Genomic DNA, 23,449 nt, shown 5'->3' on the forward strand with positions numbered 1-23,449 from the left:
GGAATTCAGAGCTGAGCTGTATAAAGATAGAAAAGAGCAAGCTAAGTTTTAGACAGCCCCAAAAAACCACTGGCTTAAGCTAAGTTGTAGGAAAAGGTTTTTGTCTATCCCTTCTTAACCATGACAGTCTTTGTAACAGCCACTCTTGTGCAAAGTAACTTTACCACTATCATAAAGAAGGCATAAAGCTTAGATATTATGGGAGCTATGTTTGTGAATAAAAAGCGAAACTCAGCAGTAGTGCTGTTCCATAAATTGGCAATACCTATCGCCTTAAATTGTCATAAAGATATAGTTAAATGGTACTATTGCATTATGCTGATGGTCCCAACATTATGCTTCAACTATGAAAAAGATTTGCAAGCTTAAAACTATCTAAAGCGAGACTTGATCCTGCAAACCGCACAGTTCAGATTTACTCTACTTGGTCCAGTAGGTTTGGAGCACCAGACAGGTGCTCTGTCCTTAAAATGACCTTTACAGCTATCACCATGCCTACACTGGGAATTTCATCAACTTTATTAAATAGCTTTTTAAATCTGGTTTCAAACCGATCCATTTAAGTTAGCATAAAAATCATACATAGGCATGTAGCTTGGTTTTTATTCTCTACTAATTGTCAATGAATAACTTAAGAAAATGTTACCAACATGTCTTATGTTAAACAAGAAAAGCTTATTGAAGAAACTGAAAGGCTGTACGGAGATTGTTGCAAAAGGATGAGAAGTCTAGGGAAACCGTCATATCTCACTACTATAATCAGTATCCTAAAGAACAAAAAAGGTTCTTTTGTGTAATTTTAAAAAGAAAAAAAGATGACAGGATTCAAAAAACCCTCAACACCTACAGTAATTAAAAAGCCTAAAACCTCAATAGAAATCCATCCTTTCTTTACAAATCAATTTACAAGACAAAATGCTGACAATATGACATAAAAATCTTTTCACCAGATTCACTAAAATCTTAAAAAGAAGAAAAATGGTATCACTGAAAGCATATCAAGGGTCCAGATTTCAATGCCATGACTTCTAATATTATCCAATTATTGTAGTGATCATAGTCCAGTTTTAAAATTTGTTTGAAGAACTATGAAGTTAAAATCAGCCTCATCCTTGCTATTTGTAATGCAGTTGTTAAGTGTAGCATTGTTACAGCTGTTAGGAACTAAAGATATCAAGACAAATAGGCTGAAGGCAATAGACTGTTTCTATTAGACCAGCTGGGTATAACTGGAAAAACTTGCAAGCTTTGAGGCATACAAACCTCTCCTCAGGCTAAAAGCTTTTGAGTACAAGGTGGGTCTTGTCCCCCATCCCCCCCCCCCCCCCCCCCATTTTATCAATTGATCAAATGTTCTTTCTCCTTTTCCTGTTTATTATATCACAGAGATAGATATTAGTCTCAGATAAAGGAAGTATAAAATAACAAATACACAAGACAGAACCAAACAATGGTCATCTTCAACAAAAGAGTATTTTCAAGTTTCAGGCACCTGCTCAGAACTGGCAGTCTCTTCTTGACAGTCTCCTGTGTTCATCAGCACCTTTGGTAGCTCAGAACTTTGAACCTCTGTTTCTTACCACAGTCCTTATCCAAAAAGAAAGATAAAACACAAGTTTTGAAATATCTTTTCGTTTATGCTGAACAAAAAAGCTCAAAGGCAGTCATAGCTACTGGCCAGTACCACAGAAAGCCGTGTGTGGGCAGATTAGAGACTAAAAGGATGGGATCACTTGAGAGGAGGGTAAGAGAAGCAAGTCACATGCAGATGATGAAAGACTGATCAGCAGTGGAAGAGAGGGGAAGGGAAGAGAAGGGAACAGAAGTGCTGATCAGTGAAGAAAGGAGGAAACAAAGAGCACGTTGTGGGCTCAACTCAAAATGTTGCTGCTCATCGTTAACTCCCATGAATGCTATAGGTCTAAGCCCCTTGGAAAAGGCAGACTCATGAGCAAAAATGTAAATTGACTGAAGAATTTTTGATGGGTGATGTTGCTAGCAGGAAATGCAGACTTACTAACATCGTGCATTAAGCAATAAATAACAAACACAGTGCTCTCAAAAAGCCTAAATAAATAAGTCCCACTCCATCCCAACATCATCACCATCCAGTAATTCTGAACTTCATTTTGAAATAACAATTGGTTTCACAGCATACTTTACTTTGTCCATTCTAACATAGTAGCACATTTTGAAAATATAATTGAAATTTCACTGGCTGGTGCGGGTTTTTTTCCCATATAATGAATTTATGTCATATCAGAACTTTCAAAACAGTGTTCTAATGTGGAAAAATAAAGAAGTCAAAATAATGGCTTTTCCTGTAGCACATGCTTTCCCTGAGATAGGAAGTTTGATTCAAAGCATACACTGAAATTTGTTGGACACGCATTGATTTCAGTGAATCAGATCTATGAGGAGATCTTGAAGAATAGAAGGAAAAAACTAGTGACAGCAAACTGAAGGAATTCCTTTTTAAACAGTGCCTCACAGATACACACAACAATCACTCAGTCCTGCCTTTGATGTACAGCTCCCCAAAACTTTACCTTTGCTGCTACAGGAAAAGCAGAATTGGACTGCCAAACCAGACAGGCATGAACCCCATCTGTTCTCAGACACACTAGAATTAACTAATGAGACACCACTGACTGCAGTGTGTATTTGCATCTAGATTGGCAAATCCATACCAAAGTCCTGCATGTTAACAACATTAAATACTCTGTGGAGACTCGTTCCTGTGATTTATCATATAGCCCTTGGTGAAGTCAAAGCCTTGTTAGGAATATCTATTACATTTCACCAGTAAGACAAAGCTATTTTGAACAGTATTTATTAAGCTAAAATCTGATCTACCAAACCAGGACCTGTTTGTTTCCCAGATCTGATCATATGTCCCCTCCTGGATAAACCTGTAAAGATACAGAAAGCTCAAGGTGAACAGATTCATGGGCAATACATACTAATGTTTGGACAAAAAACAATGAAACCAGGTTAATATTAGCACCCAGGCTGATTTCAACTTGCAACTCACTGAAAATAAACCTTTTCTAATGGGAACGTTGATACAAACTTCACCGTTAACAGTGCTACTGAAATACAGTTCTGAGTAAGCTCCATCAAGTAGTGTTTTGTAAATGAATAATGACTTTGCTTAAAGCTAATCAACATCAAGTGTGTTAAAAAAGATGAAATAGTGCTGGAAGGCAGTGGGAGGTAGAGGAGCCTCAAAGTGCAAACAGGTGCTGATCTCCCTTCAGGGGGGATTGAGTGGCACAGACCTTACAGGCCTGTCACTTCTGATCAAAGCAAGCTCCAAGACCACATAATCACCATCACCCACCTTTTAAAGGATGCCCTGATTTATCATCTGTCAGTGTTAATAACTTGGCTACTCTGTCTAAAATGCTTAAGAACATTACACAAGGATAACATTTCAATTTTTTTTTAAAGAAATGTGTAAATGTTTTAAACTAAAATGCACTGAAGTTCCTCCTTTGAGGCCATCTGTTGTTGGAGACCACCTGTCATCAAAAGACCACCTGAACACATAATATCCCATCATTATAGAACTATCCCCTTGAAGCCATGGATTTTAAGTGTTAGAGTAAGAAGGGTGTTTTTTACAGACATTGTTGTTACTGGGCTTTTCATATAGTTTGAAGCCAAGGGATGACAGCCATATGTGAATAATGGCTTCATAATAACATACATATGAAATGCTACTTTGGGAAAAATCTGATAAGAGATCTGAACATTCCTTGACTGAGCTCCTTGCATCCTTTCAGCCATGCTGCTTGCACTGTTCTGTTCAAAGTGTCCTAATAAGTCACACCTAAAATGAAATCTTGAAACTACTGAGCTTAATTTTATTTCTCTTTATAAGAAGCAGCAGTATTTTCCTGAGAAACAAGGCTTACATTATTGTAAACAGAATTTTGTGGGGTTTGTCTGGATCTCATTTTTCCCTGCTGATCTCATACTCTTGCCTCATTAATTGCCCTTCAGTAAACATAAGTACACTACCAAGCTATCCTTGCCAAAAAAAAAGGAACTGATTACCTTTCTTCTACCTGGCCCTAATATATGAATCTTTACCTGAATGCTGAAACATAATCTGCATCGTCGTAACCTACACAGTTTGAGACAATTTCTACCCTCGTGTGTAATCTGCAGCTCTGACAGGAAAGAACAGAGCACTCATACACAAGCCTGTGGCAAACATCTGATTCCAGATTTACAGTGTATGTATACACCAACAGAATGAATTTTTTGAGATATTTTTATCTGATAAATGCCAGTGGACTGTGATAAAATATCCTTTCCAGAAGGACATTCTGGACTTGTATTCCTTCCTCAACAACTGTGCTGTGGAGTGACTGAATTATTAATATACCTACTACATATAGATACTTTTCTTTAGGTCTGCTGATAAGCAAATACCCAATAGGCCTTGACAGTACTTAGGGGAAAATCCTATAAAATTCAACAAATAAAAAATGAACATGATTTTACTAAAATATAAAATTACTGTGAAAAGTAAAGAAGTTTAATATAGAATATTATTGTGATATTTTCTTACAGAATTTTTTGGTTTTGTTATTATTATCATCATTAACATTTAACTAATATGCAGCCTCTAAGACAAGAATAGAATTCTCTGTTAAATTATTCATAACACTATATTAAAACACTGAAATTTGTGAAAAGAAATATATAACTTTCCTTTAACCCCAAACATTCCTCAATAACTGCAAAGCTAAAATAAAATCTGAATACTTCGTTTACAATTTAGCAAGAATCTATCTGTAACATGATGTACCTACCCAAGCATCCATACTTGGCATTTTCACAGAAGAACTTGCAGTTCTGCTCTGGTGACAATGAAGGGCCTAAGCTGACAACTGATTAAACTCAGAATGGCAGCAGGAATTCAGCCACTGCTCAAGATCTTTCTTCTTTTTTTTTTTTTTTTTTTTTTTCCCCTCTCTTCCAGAATCCTAGCAGCAGACTGTAAAAATACATGATCAACAATGAAAGCAAATAATCCTCTATAGTCTACAAAAATTGTGACATGTTTATTTCAAGAGCTAGTGTATTTTAGAGTGAAGCCTGAAACCATTCTCTAAACAAGCCTGTCACTAGTAAAACCATCACTAACCTTTATGTCAGAGATTAAATCTGTGTGAAGCAGATACATTACTGGCAAGGTGACACGCATAACAAAATATATATTTGAAGGACTCCTGTAGCAATCTGCAATACAGAGGTTATTTTAAAACTTTGTATTTCTTATGATCTAATTTAATTGATCTTAACTAGAACACACACTGATGCAAAGGCATTACTTCAGTGGTTTCAGAAGTGGATTTGTTTAGTGCAATGTTCTACGTGGGCACCAGTAGGGTGTGCTCTGACAGGATTAACTTCCAGGGCATCTGAAAGCTGTGTTATCAAACAGTGTCACATAGGCACAAAGGAGGAAAAACTTATCTCCTCTTCCCCCAAAAGAGAAATTTCATATTGAAAGCTGCTTTGCATTTTAGACACAAAGATTATTAAAACCTGCAACGTAATTTTTGTCATTCAGCTGCCTAGTCGTTGCTAGAAACATGTAAAAAAGAGTACAAGACAAAAAATGAAAAAATTGAAGAACTCTAAAAAAGATCCTTTTGTTATAAAGTTCCTAGCCACAAGATGACCGACTGTCACAGGGATCCTCACTCTACCGAAATCCATTAAGACCTTTCTTCTTTCTATGATGACATACCTGATAAGGCATTTTCTAGAACAGCCTGTGTGAAAAAGTGAGGTGATATCACTATCTCACCATGTGATCACACAGCCTGTTAGTCAACTGCATGGAAAACTTCAGGTTCATACAAAATCATGCTCCACTAAAAACTTTTCTCTGAAAATATATTTAATATTTCAACTTTATCAGGTATCTTTTCTGAAGTGGTATTCAAATACTGTCTTTATATTTCCCTTCATCTTTCTCCTGATCTTCCCGAAGTTTTTTTCCCAAATAACAGCAGTATTTCCAGTAGTGTTAGAAGGGAAAAAAAAATCCCTGAAGAGACCGAATTGTATTCAAACTGTGCTGCAGTGAGCCAGCTATCTTCAACATGCTGAACATACCCTATGCAAATTTTAAAGGGGTGTTAACCAAGGATCGTTGTTGTAATCTCAGTGCTTTGTAAACATGGTACTACTCTACATCACTGCAGCTTTTTTACATTACTAAAGCTTCCTCCCATTCAGTTTTCTGTTGCAGAGCCTCACAGAAAGATGCAAGTTCAAAATCTATTCAATTAAAACTTCAAATCAATTCAATTCTAATCTATTAATTCAAACTTGCAAATTCTTGACGAAATTATTGTTATATCTGCTTATACCTGCAGGCAAGTGTAACAACTATTTTATTCAAAGTGTGCTTTTATCAAATAGTTGAGAAAACAAGTTTATTAACCACAAAGCACATCAGAGAAAGTTTAGAACACATAAAATTATCAAACTAAAGAACATATTTTATTTTTAATAAAATAGTGGAGCATGAAAAATAATTGTATATTACAAACATATACAGCACAAAACTGTGCTCGGCCAGCACAGTAAAGAGCATCACTCTATACAAAGCTTTCCTTTGCAGAATCTAGTGCTTCTTGATCTATTCATAGTGAGAATTTGTTTAACAATAGAAAGAGTCAATAAGCCCTTTGGGTCTCTTTGAATTGATTCTCCCCCCTTTTTTTTTGCACAAATCAGTCCAAACGTGTATAACATTGGCTTGATTTCCATTAAAAAGCCACAAAATGTAACACTAAAGGGTTTCTGAGGACTAGACCTCTTAGTTCTTTTGTTAAAAGATTTCTTTTGTTGTCTTTATGTACAGCAAAATACTTGTTTCTCTTTTCATGTCATGGTAAGAAAAAAATGTATTGCACATTATTCTTATTCACAAAGTTTGTGTCTGGTGCAGGAAGTTTCTCTTTTAGTGAAAGAATATTGGTGAGCATTATTGAACCTATTTTTAGGCACTCATAACCCACTAGGCTGAGATGAGTTGTAAAGGGTTTCTCTCTCTTTTTTTTTTTTTTTTTTAAAGTTAGCACGGAAGTTGCTTTCACAGCATACTTACTGAGGACAGGCCTCTTTGGGACCTTAAGTTTTCCTAAAGAGACAATGTTCACTTGAGCACTTTTAAAATCAAATCATTGCTCCATAAAACTTGACTATACCTTGTTACTCAGAAACCTGTAGGAAATCCAGCTCGGCTACATGAAACAGTTAAACAGGGGGGTGGTGGTTTTTGTTTTTTTGTTTTAAATAAATCTGAGGGCTGGATTAAGTACTTAACTACAAATAAGTAAGAGAAAAGGCTGTTTTAATTCACAATATATCTTCCACTGAAAACCTTTCCGTAAGTACATTTACCTTCAGTTTTTCCACCAGGTCCTGAATTCAGCGTGACACGTTTTTTGCCTTGAGATATTAAACTGTTCTGACAAAAAAAGCACCATTTATTTTTTAATTTCTGACTGCTACTGTGGGCATCTGTAAGTCTGCAAGGTGAGATACAGTATTTTGTAAAACTTGGTCACACACAAGTGGGTGGCTGTAATGTCGATTCATATTTTGCAAGATGAGTTTTCTGTGGATGTTGAGGTTTTTTGTAGATTCCGCTACTTGTAATAACACTTGCAGGTTTCCTCCTACTTCTCTTCTTTAATCTTCGACTACAAACATTTTGCCAGGACTGAAGAGTCTTGGAAGTCCAGATCCACATACCGCTAGTAATGCCCACAACTAGTAACATGAAGATTTTGACCATAAAAATTTCTACTGCCGGAATAGAGTTATTCATCATGCAGTCTAAATTTTTCGTCTGATTGTTCATCTTGCATTTCTGTTGAGTTGCCACAATTTTCCAATAATCCATATTAAGTCTTTCATAAAAATAGCAAGCTATCACACAAGTTGCAGGCACTGTATACAAGACCGAGAAGACACCAATCCTGACCATAAGTTTCTCCAGCTTGTCAGTATTTTCTCCACCTGTTTTCATCACCCTCCTGATATGAAAAAGGGCCACAAAACCAGAAAGAATAAAAGAAGTGCCAATGATTAGGTAACAAGCCAAAGGAATGAGTACAAACCCGGTCAAGGCATTCACATCCATGCTTCCGACATAGCACAACCCTGTCAGCTCATCTCCAGCCACCCTTCTCATAACTAGGATCATTATGGTCTTCACAGCCGGGATGGCCCATGCTGCCAAATGAAAGTAGCTACTGTTTGCTTCGATTGCTTCATGCCCCCATTTTTTCCCAGCTGCTAGAAACCAAGTCAAAGTCAAGATTACCCACCACAGGGAACTTGCCATACCAAAGTAATACAGAACCAGGAACACAATGGTGCAGCCAGTGCTCTCCAGTCCTTCCTGGATGACATAGAGCTGGCCGCTGTCCCTGTCACAGGCAATACTTTCGGCACCTGAAAAGAGGCGAATAATGTACCCCACTGAGTAGACACAGTAGCACATTGAGAGGAAGATAATGGGCCTCTCAGGGTACTTGAAACGCTGAGGATCTATCAGAAAAGTGAGTACAGTAAAAGCACTGGAGAAGAAGCACAGAATGGACCAGATGGCAATCCAAATGACAGCAAACTGTTTGTCATCCTTGCCCCAGTAAACATCAACCCCTGGAGTGCAGAGCGGCGCACAGGAAGCACTCTTTTCCACATGGTGGAACTTGCCAGGATTTTCACAGGAGGTTCTGCTGAGGCTGTCCTTATGCTGCTGCAGATCGTGGCCACTGCTGGGCCTCTGTGGACGAAACATGGGTGGCAGCATGCTGGATCCCCTGGGTGGCTCATCTGACCCGTTGTTGGGGGCTTCCATGCACAGGTAATTGGGGTCGTTCTTGTTGGGCAGTTTGCTGCAGTCTAAGGATTCTGGCCATTTAAAATTGAACTGCTCCATAATAGGAGAGCATTTCAGCCTCGCCTGCTCACACATAACCCTGCAGGCTGGGATTGGTGTAGAAACCTGCTCCGTGCACATAGGGGCATAGAGGGAGCAGAGGAAAAATTTCAGATGGCTGTGGCAACCATACTCCACCAAGGGGGCAAACTCGTGCAGCTGAATGGCAGCTTCCCTTTGGTTTTCATGTCCCATCAGGTTAGGCATCCTCGTCATGTTGTACCCTATATCCTTGCACATGGGGATTTCTATCGGCTGGCACCTCCCGTCACCGGGGCGGTCAGTGTCTATGGAGCTGATCCCTGTGCAGAAGCAGGGCAGCCAGCAGAGCACCAGGAGCGCCCGAGCGACGTTCCTCGCCGTCGGCCCCATGCCGGTGGCCGCAGCGGCGCAGGCAGCCCGGCGTGCGGCCGGAGCGCGGCCGGCTCCCGCAGGCGCCTGGCGCTGGGGGCGTGCAGGGCGGGGAGCGATGGGGGAGGCGGGCGTCACTTCAGTGGCCGCACGGCTCCCGCCCGGGCCGGCATCGCCCCCGACCTTCGCGAGGGAGCTCGGCAGCGGGGGCCGACCGGCACAGGGGCCGGCATCGCCCGGGCCGCGGGCAGCGCCCGCCCCGCTCAGCGCCCCGCGCTGCTGGGCGCCGGCCCCGCCGGGCGGTGGGCAGGCAACTTCGCCAACAGCCAGGGAAAGGGAAAGTACCCCCAGTCCACTGATGCGCAAAACTTACTGCGGGGAGCCCGGCAACTTTCTTTTCCCCGGGCTTCCACTTTTGCGATCCGTCTTTCCACAGCCCTTCCTCCTCCTCTTCCTCTTCCCCGCTGCTGCCTCCTCGGAGCACGGGCAGAGCGATGCCGGGATAGTTTGGGTCTAGGCAGATCCGAGCGATCACCGCCTCAACTTGCGCACGTCCCGGGCGGCTTTTTGGTGCAGCGGGTTTCTCCAGGGATTTTCCTCGCCCTAGAACGGGTCACAGCTCCGTACTTTCTTGCCGAGAGGTGGGGATTGGTTTATCCAAGTGCAGAATAAAGGAGGAGGAGAAGGAGGAGGAAATATCTAAGTCATTGAAGAGGGGGGCCTGAAAATCCCCCCACCCCCTTCTCGCCGCCCTCTGGTCTGGGTTTGCAATAGGTCGGCTCTTCAACGCTTTGCAGAGCAGGGCTGGCTCGTGTGTATGTTGTCTGTGTGCCTGCTCCCTCCTCCCGCGTTAGCAGGAACTCCTGGGGCTGGAGCAGCTGGGTTTTTTAGGGGGTGGTTGAGTCCAAGGATAAAATAATAATAAATAGAAAAACCCACCACAAAACCTGTGCAGGATCCGCCTTGCATACGACATCCACTTTGCATGAGAAAGGTGAAGCTGACACGGTGATTACTTTCCACTCACTCAGAACGCCTTGAAACCTCCTTAAGGACCCCTACAGGTTTTCCTTGATCAGCACAGATTAGAAAAAGCCCCATTTGTTTCTCTGTCTTTCTGTTTTTCCTTCTTTTCCCCTTTCCCTCCCGTTGCCCTCCCCTGAAAGTTTAACAAGATCTTTTCTCTAGAAGGCGTCAGCCTACCCTCCCTCAGGTAGGAAGCCAGGGAGAGAGAGCGCTTCAGACTTTATGTCTCCTAGTAAGAGGGCTGAAGGTGGTGCCTCCTTGACTGCCTTTATTGGGGGGGGGGGGGGGGGCAATGCTTTAGCAGGGAAGATGTGGGGAGGAGGATGCATTTTATGGCGAGTGCTATAAGTGCTATAAACTCTTCGCTGCCAGGGTCGTTAAATATGGTTGCTTTCAGCCTGGAATCTCAGCTGTTTCCAAACGTCGTGCTTTGTCTGGAATTCCTAAATGAACAGGACGGGCAGGATTGCTGAAAAAGTACCTGATTATGGTTTTAATCACAGTATGGCATCACTCGAAAAGTAGCTTACTTTTTTTCTCTTTTTTGTTTTGTTCATTTTACTTTTCCCAAACATGAAACCCTAGGGGACTAGAGACATACCCTTAGGAAAGTTACTTCATCCACTATAGGAAAGATACTTACAAATTTTGGAGATGGGAATCGCTGTAAAGTGCATTGTGCTTACTTTTTAAGTTAAGCTGTGAGATTTATTTTGCTTATTAGTCTATCACAACTAGAAGGAGGAAGTTAAATCCCAAGCCAAGCTATAAATCACAATTTAACAGACCGAAAGGAGCACCGTGATCAGAAGTCAAAAGATTAGCTCTACACACTCCCACCTCCCCATTTTAGCTTAGTTTTAGGGAACATATTAATGTAGAAGGAAAATATCTCTCTCTTCATTCATGCTCGCCCGCACAAACTGGTCTCCTCTCCATTAGTGCCTGTCTGTTATCAAACGAACACGGATTCTCCTGGAAACTACCAAATCCCACAGGGTCAGAGTTAATACCCCACCAGGCTCTAGAAAGGAAACTGTTGGCTTCCTCAATTGTGATAAGGGTGAAATGGATCCAAGCAGGGACAGCAAACCAGGGCTAATGTTTGTCTTTGAAAACCCTGAAGATGTGGCTAGTTTTTGCCTAGAAGTGAAAGCCATTATAAAAATGTTTTATAACACTAGTCCTTCTTTTTGTGGCTTTGCAGTGGATCAAGGAGATTATACTTATAAAGTATTGCTCTTGGTGCTGACCTTTCCTTAGGCACTTTTAGATTCCTTAGGGAATGTTACAAAAGCAGGCAGTATTATGTACCAAAAAAAGAGCTTTATTTATTTTAGTGTGTCTGTGTATGTATGTGTATGAGAGTGTGTGTTGGGGCATTTCCATTCTTCATTAATCTAAACCTGTTTTCTTAGTATTTGTATGCATCCTGATTCCTCTTCTAGAGAGCTCAGTTGGGGGTAGTAGGGAAGTGTGGGGAAAGCTTTTATAAGGGACAAGTAAATTCTACTTTAAAAAGTAGAACTTAAATAATAATACAAAGTAGAATTTAAATAACGCATAAGATGAGCATGTTCCGTATTTGTTTTGTTCAGCTTGATTGTTTGGGAGCTTGTATTTCTTTCACTTTTTTTTTTCTTTTTTTCCAACAAGTATTTTTGAAAAGCATGTTATATCACCATTCATATTTATCTAGAAAAAATAACTGAAATAAAACATGGCCTGTTTTCTTCTATAGCACGAAAATCAACCTTTAGCTCCTAAGAGGCAAAAAGAACTACAAATGAAAGTGTGAAAAAAAAGAAGGGGGGGGAACCCTCAACCTTTGTAGTTGCGTTTCTCTTAATTGATCTTTTTTGTGCCAATTTAAATCAGTGTTGTTTCTACAGCCATTATTTTAGCCAATGCATCCCGCTTTATATAATTTATTTTACTCTCTATATTTTTTAAGAGCTATGTAGTGTATCTCCCATTCAACGAGCATGAGTCAGTGAAACTGACAAATAGAACATTATTACAGAAAAATGAGAGTGCTGAGAAATCAGCAACTGGAAGATACCTCTGTAACTAATAAATGAAAAGAGCCTTTTGATGGCTCCAGCTGAAAAGATATTTTATTTTACTTTTTTTCTCCTGTGTGTGGGATTTGAGATGTGTGATTCTATGGAGCAGCCAGGCACCCCTGCTGCTAGGCCCTGGCTAGGAGTTGGCCCCCCTCTGGCAAATGTTATGGAGAATTGGGAGGAATTTTATGGCTGTCTTTTCCCTCAGCTCTTTTTTCTTTTGTCTTCTTTGAAGAATGACTTTAGACATTTTATTTACATATTTAACCATGGATGAAAGAGGAAAAAGAAAGCATTTGGGCCGTTGTGGGAATAGTGATATGTTTAAATTAATGGAAATCTTATTAGGCTTCTAAAATTTTAAGCAAAAGATTTAAAATAAAATTTTATAATTAAACATGATTTCAAATAATGTGCCACCTCACGGGAAAGATGCATTTCTCCTTCTAGCTATCCTTTTCCCCACCTCCCAAAAATGTACAAAGGAATCATCTGTATCTTAAAGTCCAGCTCTTCTTCTGTCCCATAAGCAAAAGATTAAAAACTCTGAATATTTAATAAGGCATGTGATAATTCAAACCATAACTAAATATTTTGTAGGTAGAGCAAACTAGAAACAAGACAAGAAAAAAGACACACACACCCCTCATCCCTGCAATGGTGAAGTTTAATGCTGTGTAATCTATTGCAGTGTCAGTGTTTTAAAATACTTTGATATGGGTAATGGTGAAAATCAAAGTTGCATCTATTCTGTATGTGTTAGAGTCAATGGAAATTACAGTACTAGGCAAGGTTTTCTGAAATGGGATTAAAGAAAACCCAAATAATCCACTTGAGATAAAACGTTCTGACACTTCAGCAGTAAAGAGAAATTAAATTATAGGCTTGGGGAGTTGAAGAGTTAATTAATACATTAAAGATTTTTAGTAAAATAGTTTAAATTACTTACGGTTAACAGTAGTGTGTTATGACAGAACATGAACTGCTACTGACAATCATGTTTAAGAAGCCTGTAGCTATAACTGGTTTTCAAGTTTAATATTTTTGGCCAGCTGTTTATTACACAGAAAATAGAGATTAGTTTAATGTTAGTCCCATTCAATAATCCCATCGTCATCTATATTTGTAATTAATTCACTCAGCCACTTTTTAACTGCTTACATCTGATACATGTTTCATTCTGGTAACAGATTCTAACATATATACATTTTCAAACAATGTTAGCCGTACAAAATATAGCAACTGTAAAAGAAAAAGATCACACACACCAAAAAGAAAGCTGGTAACTTTTGTTACAAAAAAAAAAAAAAAAAAAGTTTCAGCAATTTTATAAGCCTGCCTTTCTTACTGAATTTCCACTAGATATTCATACAATCAAATGGCATGCAGAAAAATGTTTACTTTTTAAAACAAATGGGCTTATTTTTTCCTCGCCATAGAATCTATGTAGTAGTTTTCCTCCAGTATTTAAATAAACATGTCTGCCTAATAAGACAGGCATCGGAGAAATATTCTCATGCAAGTGTGAATCTTCTCAATGCACAGAAGTTTTAATTACCTTAGAGAGCCACCACCACCACCAGTTAAAAGAATTTAAAACAAAAACAAATCATAAATGGATGAGTGGGTTGTATAGTATTGCTCTAAACAATTTAGCTGGCTATTTTAAGGGCACTTCCCTTGAAATGTGTTTTGAAATATTACCAAAGGTTCGACGGGGTGCATTAGTGTGAATTGCAAATCAGAACATTTATTTAATCCCCTTTTCATGGCCTGGCTTCGGATCAGTGGCATCTAAGGGACTCCCCACTGATTCTGGCTCAGGAGGAACCATTCACTGGGGCAGCTTCCCTCCTCTATTCCCACAGTCCAGAAAACAACACCACAGACAGACACCCTCCAAGTAAATTAGATTAAACTCCTTCTCTTCCACAGCACATTAGCCTTTTCACTGCCCAAGATTCATTATTCAGCTACTCCCAATTTAAAGATACAGTATTTTTGTCCTCTTAGGAACAAAACCAACAAACAAAACTAAAGCCAAATCAGAATAAAAAAGATTCCCGGTCAGAAATAAACCAAGTAATTTTAAATTTACATAAAGGTAGGATAATATCCTTTTCACTTATGTGCTGATATTACAGGGGTATCACCATTTTAAAGCACAGGCCACAGCAGAAAGTTCTGTAGAGACTAAAAACAGGGACAGGTCTAGTGAAAAACAAAATGCACACAGATTTTCCTCTTACACACACTGTTTGATAAACTTCATTCATTCTTCTTCTTACATGCACTGTTTGCATATCTTGCAGCCAAATGTAGGCTTGTAAAGACATAAAAACAGTGAAAACTGCATATGATAGAATTAATTAGTTCTCTTCTAGTTACTTCCTCCCTTATCTTCCATCTGTAACTTCTCCCTCCTTACTTTTCAAGGTAAACCCACTATTTTAAAATCTCTCATTCAGGTATGAGTCCGTACCTCTTCATAAATACAAATGCAAGCAGCTAACAACAGATAGGAGTAGTAAGATCCCAACAAGCTGTACCTTCAGTCTCAGGGGACTAGAAGGCTATTGCCATATTTGCAGTATCAGGCATTGCAGGCACATGAACCAGTTGCCAGGAACTTCCACTTCTGGGCATTATTTTATATAACCTACATTACTTGTGTACCACCTAGGTGGTGCAAAAGGAGAAAAGTGATAATCTCTGGCCCTTAATCTCGGATTTAAGAAAAAAATAACCACCCCGCTACAGAAGAATCTTTACTCCTTGTGCTCTCATGTGCCCAGATGGTCAAGGAAGCCAACGGCACTCTGGCTTGTATCCAAAATAGTGTGGCCAGCAGGACTGGGTCAGTGATCGACCCCTTCTGCTTGGCACTGGTGGGTCTGCACCTGGAATCCTGGGTTCAGTTTTGGGCCCCTCACTTCAAGAGGGATGTTGAAGTGCTGGAGCGTGTCCAGAGATGGGCAGTGGAGCTGGAGCACAAGTTTGATGGGGAACAACTGAGAGATCTGGGTGTGTTCGGCCTGGAGAGGAGGGGGCTCAGGGGGGACCCAATTGCTCTCTCCAGCTGCCTGACAGGAGGCTGTAGGTGTCGGTCTCTTCTCCCAGGTAAGAAGCAACAGGGCAAGAGGAAACGGCCTCAAGTTGCACCAGGGAGGTTTAGATTGGATATTAGGAAGAATTTCTTCTCAGAAAGGGTTGTCAGGCATTGGAACAGGCTGCCTGGGGAGGTGGTGAAGTCACTGTTCCTAGAGGTTTTTAAAAAGCGCATAGATGTGGTGCTTAGGGACATGGTTTAGTGGTGGGCTTGGCAGTGGTGGGTTAACAGTTGGACTTGATGATCTTAGAGGCCTTTTCCAACCTAAATGATTCTACGATTCTATGCTGATTTCTAAAGCATCCCTAAAGTATCTTTCCAATAGCATTCCAGTACAAATATCTGCGGCCCCTAACTTGCAGAGAACTGGTAAAATAATTTTAGTTTTGTTCCTCTGGAAGATCCTGAAAGGTACTCTCAGTACCTGCAGCTCCCTGTTGTAGTATCAGTGTCTCTCTAAATTAGCACCTAGATTATGGAAAGATGACAGAGTAGATGAAAGCGATCTGAAGTACATGGCAATATTTCTGACATATGGATGTTACCCTACGTTACTTGAGCTTGCAGCAGATGAATGATCTTGTGTCTGCCTTTCCTTGGTCTGCCAAGAACCTTCATACATAGGCATTAATCTTGTGGAAATCTCCCTTCTCTGCTAGTAAACTTTTGCAACACTGTAGTCTTCCTGCTGGCCATGCATCTGATCTCCCGAGTATCACTCAGTTCAGGTTTCTCACTAATATTCTATCTTTTAATTGCCTATGCGTTACCTTAAGCATTCTGACACCTCTGGTACAGGCAGGGACTTTCATAAGTAAAATGATGGTAATAAATACGCTTATTACTGCTGTGGTAGAGGACCGCAAGGTCTGTTTCCCCAGTACTGATCACTCATTCATGAACTTCCAAAGAAATATACAAAAGTCCATTTATCAGAAAGTTACTCTACTTTGCTCATGTGAAAACTTGATAAATGCTGTGAAATTAAGGTTTCTTGTGAAGGTTACAGGACAAACATAATTTTCACGCCTAATCTCAAAAAAAAGGGGGGGGGGGCAGGGAATGTAGCTGTAGAACAGGTCTGACGACTGAGATTTTTGGAGACAGTCTTTTTTCCCATTCATACTAGTTCACTACTTGTTTTGGTGGTGGAAGAAATGGCCTGTGGGCATTGATGTAAAAGATAATTTCCAACTGTCTGTAACTGTTGAAGTAGTCACATCCCAGCTTCTGTACCCATCCTATAATATTCAAAACAGACTGGGAAAGGCCAGAAGTAAAGATTTAGAATAATGCAGTTAGAAAGGGAATGAGGTTTATCGGAGAGCTGCCAGGGTAAGCAAATGTGAGCTGGAGATCCCTGGTGTTCTGACATGAAGCATTTTTATCCTCAACTCCAGGAATCAAGAGCCTCAAAAATGTCAGAAATTGTTGTTCTGTGTCCATCACTCACATCCTATTTTACCTAAGTAAACTTTTTTCAGTATCTCGATCCTTAGGTTTTGATACTTTTACAACACCCTTAAAACCTTTGTAAAGGTAACCAAACTTTTGTAGGTCGGAGGCAATAATAAGATTATGTATTCTTTTGGTACTTCTGTATGTGGACAGATTCAAGAAATCATGAACATGATGCATTTATCCAGAATCAAACAAAAATTTCTCAAAATCAGCATATTTTCAGACTTCTACACTTCTTGGACTTGGTATAATAATTCAAAGAAAAAACCTAGAAGCTTTGACCTACAAAACTTGAAAAATCTCCCTCACTGAAAATCACTGACAGCTATACTCTTGAATTGTCTTACATGCTTTCTGCAATATCCCTATTTCATAACAAAATGGCATTGTCTTTCATGAACTGTTCAGCAGCAGAGTTGGAATGCAATAGACAAGTCAGTTCTCTTTATCCTGCATCTTCCAAAACCATTCATTACTCATTATTTCTATGAACTTTTTCACTTTAGAAAACTAGTTTATACTTTTACAGTGCCACACCTCATAATGCCTATGTTTGTCCCTTACAAGAAGCAGCAAACAATTTTAAGAGCTTTATCAGTAGTCTCTATAATGTCATGCAGAGAAAACTAACATAGTGGTGAACTTGTGTTAGCAATGTATTTAATGTGTTTAAGATGATTTTCTAATCTGAGAGGCTGACTAAAATTCCACACCTCTCTATGTGAACCCTTATGTCTTTTCACCATCTCTAATTTATACTGTTGTCTTAAGATAATTTTTATTTGCGTGATTTAATAAAACAGTATCAATTTTAACCTTTCACAGTCTTTGACCCAGTTTTATCTACCTACCTAAATTGAAATTAATAGTAGTAATCCTTGGAGGAAGGGACATAAGGATACTGGAAGAGAGCTGGAAGGTGATTTACAACCTAATACAAGGGCCATTCTGGCCCAACTTCAGCCCCTGAGAGCATTACAACAGCTGAAATAGACTAGTTTTCTGACCTATCCTCCCTTTGTCCTTGTCTTTGACGCTTCACTACATGAGCCAGAGAGGCCTAGGCCAGTTCCTGTGCCCGCTGCAGAGGATACCAGGTTTCTCACACGTTCAATAAGTAAATGGTAAAGATCTCTCTGGCCCTTTTATCCAACAGAGTTTCTTTATAGCACCACATTTTATATTGTATTGCACTTCACAGTAAAGGTGGTAGCAACCACATAACACCCTTTTCTGAAGTCTTGAATAAAGGTTTTCAAATCATTTTTCAGAAGATGGGTAAGAGACGTTTACTTTCCTAAAACTAGACTAGTTTTCTTTGAGTTATCACATTATTTCTTTGGAAAGTTTTTACTCTAACATTATTTTAAAAAAAAACCCAAATAACAACAAACAAACAAAAAAACCCCAAAACCCCCAAACCAAACAGTTTGGAAACCTGCAATGTACCTTTTCTCATGCTTGATACAGACCACTGTAATAAAAGCATAGCCTGATGTATCAGCCTTCTTAGGATATAAAACACAATCCTAGCATAAGTTGCCTTCCTGTCTCAAGTTCAGTTCTCTTCATCAGAGCCTTTTATAACTGTCTATAATACAGACCTGTGTCTCTCAGTGTTTTGCAAGTGTGAATTAATTAATTCTTTTAAAATCCTTCTGTGGTGTTGTAGGTAAGCCCTTTTATAATCAACATAATGAAGGATAAAATATGATACAAATATATACCCTGCATCAAGAACTGAAAGAAGAGCACAGTAAGAAATAAAATTCTAGCATTCTAATCCAAAGCCTGCTCTTTCTCCCACATTAGTCTTTTTCTTTCTCAGATGTTTCCCAACACCTGTTATTCACTGGACAACACTGCAAAGCCAGGTCTGAAAGGCACATGTATCATGTGTGATACATACAGAATTGGCTATCTTGACTCCTTACAACAGTGGATTCTTTGTTAATGATGCCAAAATAGAGAGTATACACTGGTAACTGCACATTAATTGTCTGCCTTGTATGTATTTCTTGTTAAGCAATGTGAAGAAAGCAGAGTGTGCTGCTGAAAGTCACTGAATGTCAATGTTAGGGAACAGCTTTTTACAGAGAATCAAGGATTTCTCCAATTACTGCAGCTGCATAGCAAATTCATGTGCATTGTGCATCAATGGAGTACAGGTGCATACCAAACGAGTCTCCTACTTTACTACTGCTTAATCCTGCCTTGCAAACTCAGTGAATAGCCTTCAGTAGATAGAACAAAATTCAGCTATTTTGGATAATCATTCTTATAAAAAATCAGTGTAAACAGGGAACTGCCTGAGCACACTAAAGCTTTGCATCAGTGCAGCTGTAAAAGTGCATGTCTTCAACACTGACATTATGAACTTTGCTGGCCACTGTCAGCTGAACTGGGCAGCGTAAAGCAGGCCAGAGCACCTACATAACATACATTGTTGCAGCATGAAAAGGCATGATGTTTTCTTTTTCAGGTGAATAACCACCACTGTAAAGGCCAAATCCTGGTATTACCGGAAGCAAAGACAGCTGTGCTGTTCAGTGGAAGCAGTCATTGTCTTTCCAATTACATAGTTCTTCAAAACAAAAGCTATTGTGGCCCATTCCTATCATGGCACTAGCCCACACTAAGATAGGTTTGTCTGTGCTTTGCTTCTGCTTCTTGCTTTATGTAAATTCTGATTTTAACTATATTTTTCTTTCTTTTTCACATCTTATCTTAAGTGATAATTCTTCAGAATAGAGGCAGAGAATTTAAGAGAATTACTGTTTAAATGTTCTGGGGCCTAAATTTTATCTCCACCTATTCCAGAATAAATCGGTATCTACTTGATTTTCACTAGTGCTAGAAGGAGTATCCAACAGTTTGGATCAAAAGAAATCTTCCATGATGCAGTTATGCCTCTGTGATAGATCAGAACTAAAATCTAGTAATTCAGTTTCCTGTATGTATATGATAGGTATATGACATTCCCCATAGGTGGAAGTGTTCAAGGCCAGGTTGGACGGGGCTTTCAGCAGACTGTTCTAGTGCAATGTGTTGCTGCCCATGGCAGGCAGATTGAAGCTAGATGATCTTTAAGGTCCCTTCCAATCCAAACCATTCTATCATTCTCCAATTCTATGATATGTTATTCCCCAATATATAGTATGATATATTGAGGGAGTAACAATTCCACAATAGCTTTGCGTTTTACCCATTCTTAGACGTTCTCTGTGCATCTGCTAGAGGGCACTGTCAGAGACAGGATATTGTGCTAGATGGACTTTTGACCTGACCTGCATATCCATTTTACATTCTTAGGTACCATGAATGGATGATATGGGTTTAATCACCGGTGTATGTTGCTCTTGGATATTCTTCACTGGTGTTTTAATTTTAAGGGTGTGATGGCAATTGCGCATTCTCTGAAGCAAGCATGAAAAGTGAGAAATGTAAATACCATTGTTTGGAATGCTATTTATTATATCCAGATCACAAAACCAGAGATGCTTTCAAGCAAGACGCACAAGACAGGCTAATCCAGTAGTTAAAGCAGGCACGTCAGATTTCACAAAATGAGCATAAACGTCACATACAACAGTTGGTTCTGTCTAAAATCCACAGCTGATGTGTTTGTAGTACAGTCTTTCTCTCATCTGATGACACTAGAAACTAATCATAGCTGGCTGGCAGAATCTCTAATCTAGGATGTCAGACTGCAGGACAAGAGAGAACTGGTTAGGCTGTGTTTTGGGCCAGAGTGTCCCACTCACAGCCTGAACCACAGACCACCCTGAAATCACAAAATTCAATCTCTTCTTTTATGCTGGAACCCATCTTATCAAAGATAACCAATATATATTTCACATGTCAAAGCAGGAATTTGATAGAAATGTTAAAGCATTAGACTGAGAATCAATCTGGCTCAAATCCACACTGCCAGCCTGGTACAGTAATAGATACATAAAGCTGTCCTATACAGTGAAGTTATACCAGTATGAAATGGAGTGAGGAAGTATTACATTTAGATCGCTCTCAGATGTTTAGATTTTTTTCCCTATTTGATTTTATTATGATTATTTGGAAATTATTAAAACAAGGTTGGAGAAAAGACCAGCTCGGTCAGAAATACCTGCATCTGCATAAGGAAGTGCACAGACAACAGCATAGTTTAAGTATAATGATGCAGTATTACTGGAAAATGCCTCTATGTACACAAGCCCATTGCCTAACTTTGTGTTTCCCCTGTCTTTAAACAAAGAATAATCTGCTTGATGTTAGTGAATGGGGAATGCTCAGACACTGCAGTGTTGGAATATGCTACTACTCAATGAGAGAATGCTCAGGAAATTCAGACATTTGGGAAGATACAGATAGACCTTTCTAGATCGATTGCAAGTTCAGTACACGGAACATTCCAGTTTTGGCAATCTCAGGTTCAAGAGCACAGGAACAGTGTTACATGTTGCACACATTAGGCAACCAAGTATACATTATCAATTCAAAGCAGCTGTTGAAGTTCAGAAATTTTAAGGGAGCTATAGGGTGAATTACTGCATCTATACATCTTTTTTTGGAAGGGGGAATGCAAAGGAGGAGGGAATGAAAAATTGATACTGCTCTGTGCTCCAGATGAAAGAACAAACATAATTTTATTTTCTTTAACGACTGCACTGGATTCCAAAATTAAACCCAGCGGGTAAAAAGATCCTGTGCAGATTTCAAAAGAGATCATGTAGTCTGTCCATGTGCTAAGGCAGGCATATTTTTTAAGGCCTGCCATGTTCTGTAAAACTGAAAAAGGGTTATCCCTGTAAGCATTCTGCTTTTCAAAGCCATCTGTCTCTCTCCACCTACCCCAAGTCAGTGGATATTTAAAAAATAAATGTAATCCTAACTTTCTATGTGATTTTGTGGTTCCTCCCTCTAACTTTAAAAGGAGAATTCCTTATAGTCTGCATTAAGTATTATTAGAGCTCAACATACAGACAGCACTTTTTCTTAAGCTCTCAGCAGAGCCAGGCCAAAAAAAAACCCAAAAAAAACCAAAGCCAAAAAACCCCAAAACCCCCAGCTGTATAAATAACTGAATATAATCCCCAGTACAGATTTTAAATCAATTGAACTGAGAATAGCTAACCTTCACTCTGAACTCACTCCAGTTGCAGGTTAATGCAGTTAATTGCAGAGCACCTGGTCTAAGCCTCAGGTAGATGAATCATCCCCACAGCACACCTTTCAATCTTTTATTCTTATGTAATGCCCTGGGGCAGCTGACAGTGCTTGTTTAAGCTTTGTTCCTAGTGGGTGTGCCAATATGCTGTCAGAATTCCCTTATATGCAAAAGAAAGGTTCTACCTTAAAGCATATGCATGTATCTCCAAGGCTGTGGTTTGAGGATACACTGTCTCCAGTAGCAATACTGTTGTACCTACCTTCCCTCTACGGAGCCCCTGCTTCGTGCTGCTGCTCCCAAGCTATGTGCACATTGCACGATTTTTGCTAACACAGCTGTTTGTGGAGTTGTGTTGTGAACTGAATCAGGGAATTGAGTCATCTTAACAATCAACCCTAACAATACAGATTTTTTTAACACCAAAACAGTGCATAACATTAAGCTAGTACTGCTTCTGGAATCATCACATTCAAAAATGGTGGCCTGTGAGTGTGGATACATAAAGCAATATGTACATATATATGTATACACGTGTGCTTTTATTTGTATGTGCTTGTAAGACAGAAATATTTTTATGTGTCTTTGCACATACACATTACTTCAGATACTCATACAATAAATCCTTTTAAAACCAAGGATAGTCCTCTTTAGTTTAGTAAGTTCTTTTTAAAATTCGTAAGTGAATTGCATAGCCTTTATCCATCAAAACCTGTTCTTGGACACAGATTTATTTTTAACATCAATAGTAAAAAGACAAACCAAATTAACTGTTTACCTAAATACTATAATGTATATGCATATAACATATGTACAACCATGTGTGTTTTATAAATAAATACCTATGTGCACATGTATTGGGCACTAAAATGCCTACAGGGTCTTTTGGTATGGGTGAACTACTTGTAGATACTTGTAAGTTCTCACTAGTCTGGGATTGATTAAGTCCTGCTTATTAAAGTGGTCTGCAGCTTTAAACTGGTCTGCAGCTTTAAGCTGGTAAATACAATTTCAAGAGGGTGGGACAATGTTTTGAAAATACTTGGCCACTGCCTTATCTTACACAGACATAACTCTGACGTTACAATTGTATTTATCTTACCATATAGTAACTGAATTACATTTCTTCACATAGGTTTAATGCAAATGTGTCACGTGACATCCTTCAACTACAGGTGATACACAGATAAAGAGCATGAAACTAAGGGATATGAAGAAAGTTAGTGGTGAAAAAGTTGTGAAGACAAATGAGCTGCCTTGAACATGCATTTTCTACACAAAATTAA

At 39.3% G+C, this 23,449-nt stretch overlaps 1 protein-coding gene across 1 annotated transcript; it reads right to left on the reverse strand.

Moving 5' to 3' along the window:
- Window positions 1-6,528: 6,528 nt before the first annotated feature.
- On the reverse strand, window positions 6,529-9,363 carry FZD10 (frizzled class receptor 10). The gene has a single exon (XM_037400302.1). It carries the CDS (start codon window positions 9,356-9,358, stop codon window positions 7,601-7,603), a length of 1,758 nt encoding a protein of 585 aa, XP_037256199.1. The 5' UTR covers window positions 9,359-9,363; the 3' UTR covers window positions 6,529-7,600.
- Between the last annotated feature and the right edge of the window lie 14,086 nt (window positions 9,364-23,449).

The sequence above is a fragment of the Falco rusticolus genome, chromosome 1, assembly GCF_015220075.1.
Source record: "Falco rusticolus isolate bFalRus1 chromosome 1, bFalRus1.pri, whole genome shotgun sequence".
Taxonomy (NCBI): domain Eukaryota; kingdom Metazoa; phylum Chordata; class Aves; order Falconiformes; family Falconidae; genus Falco; species Falco rusticolus.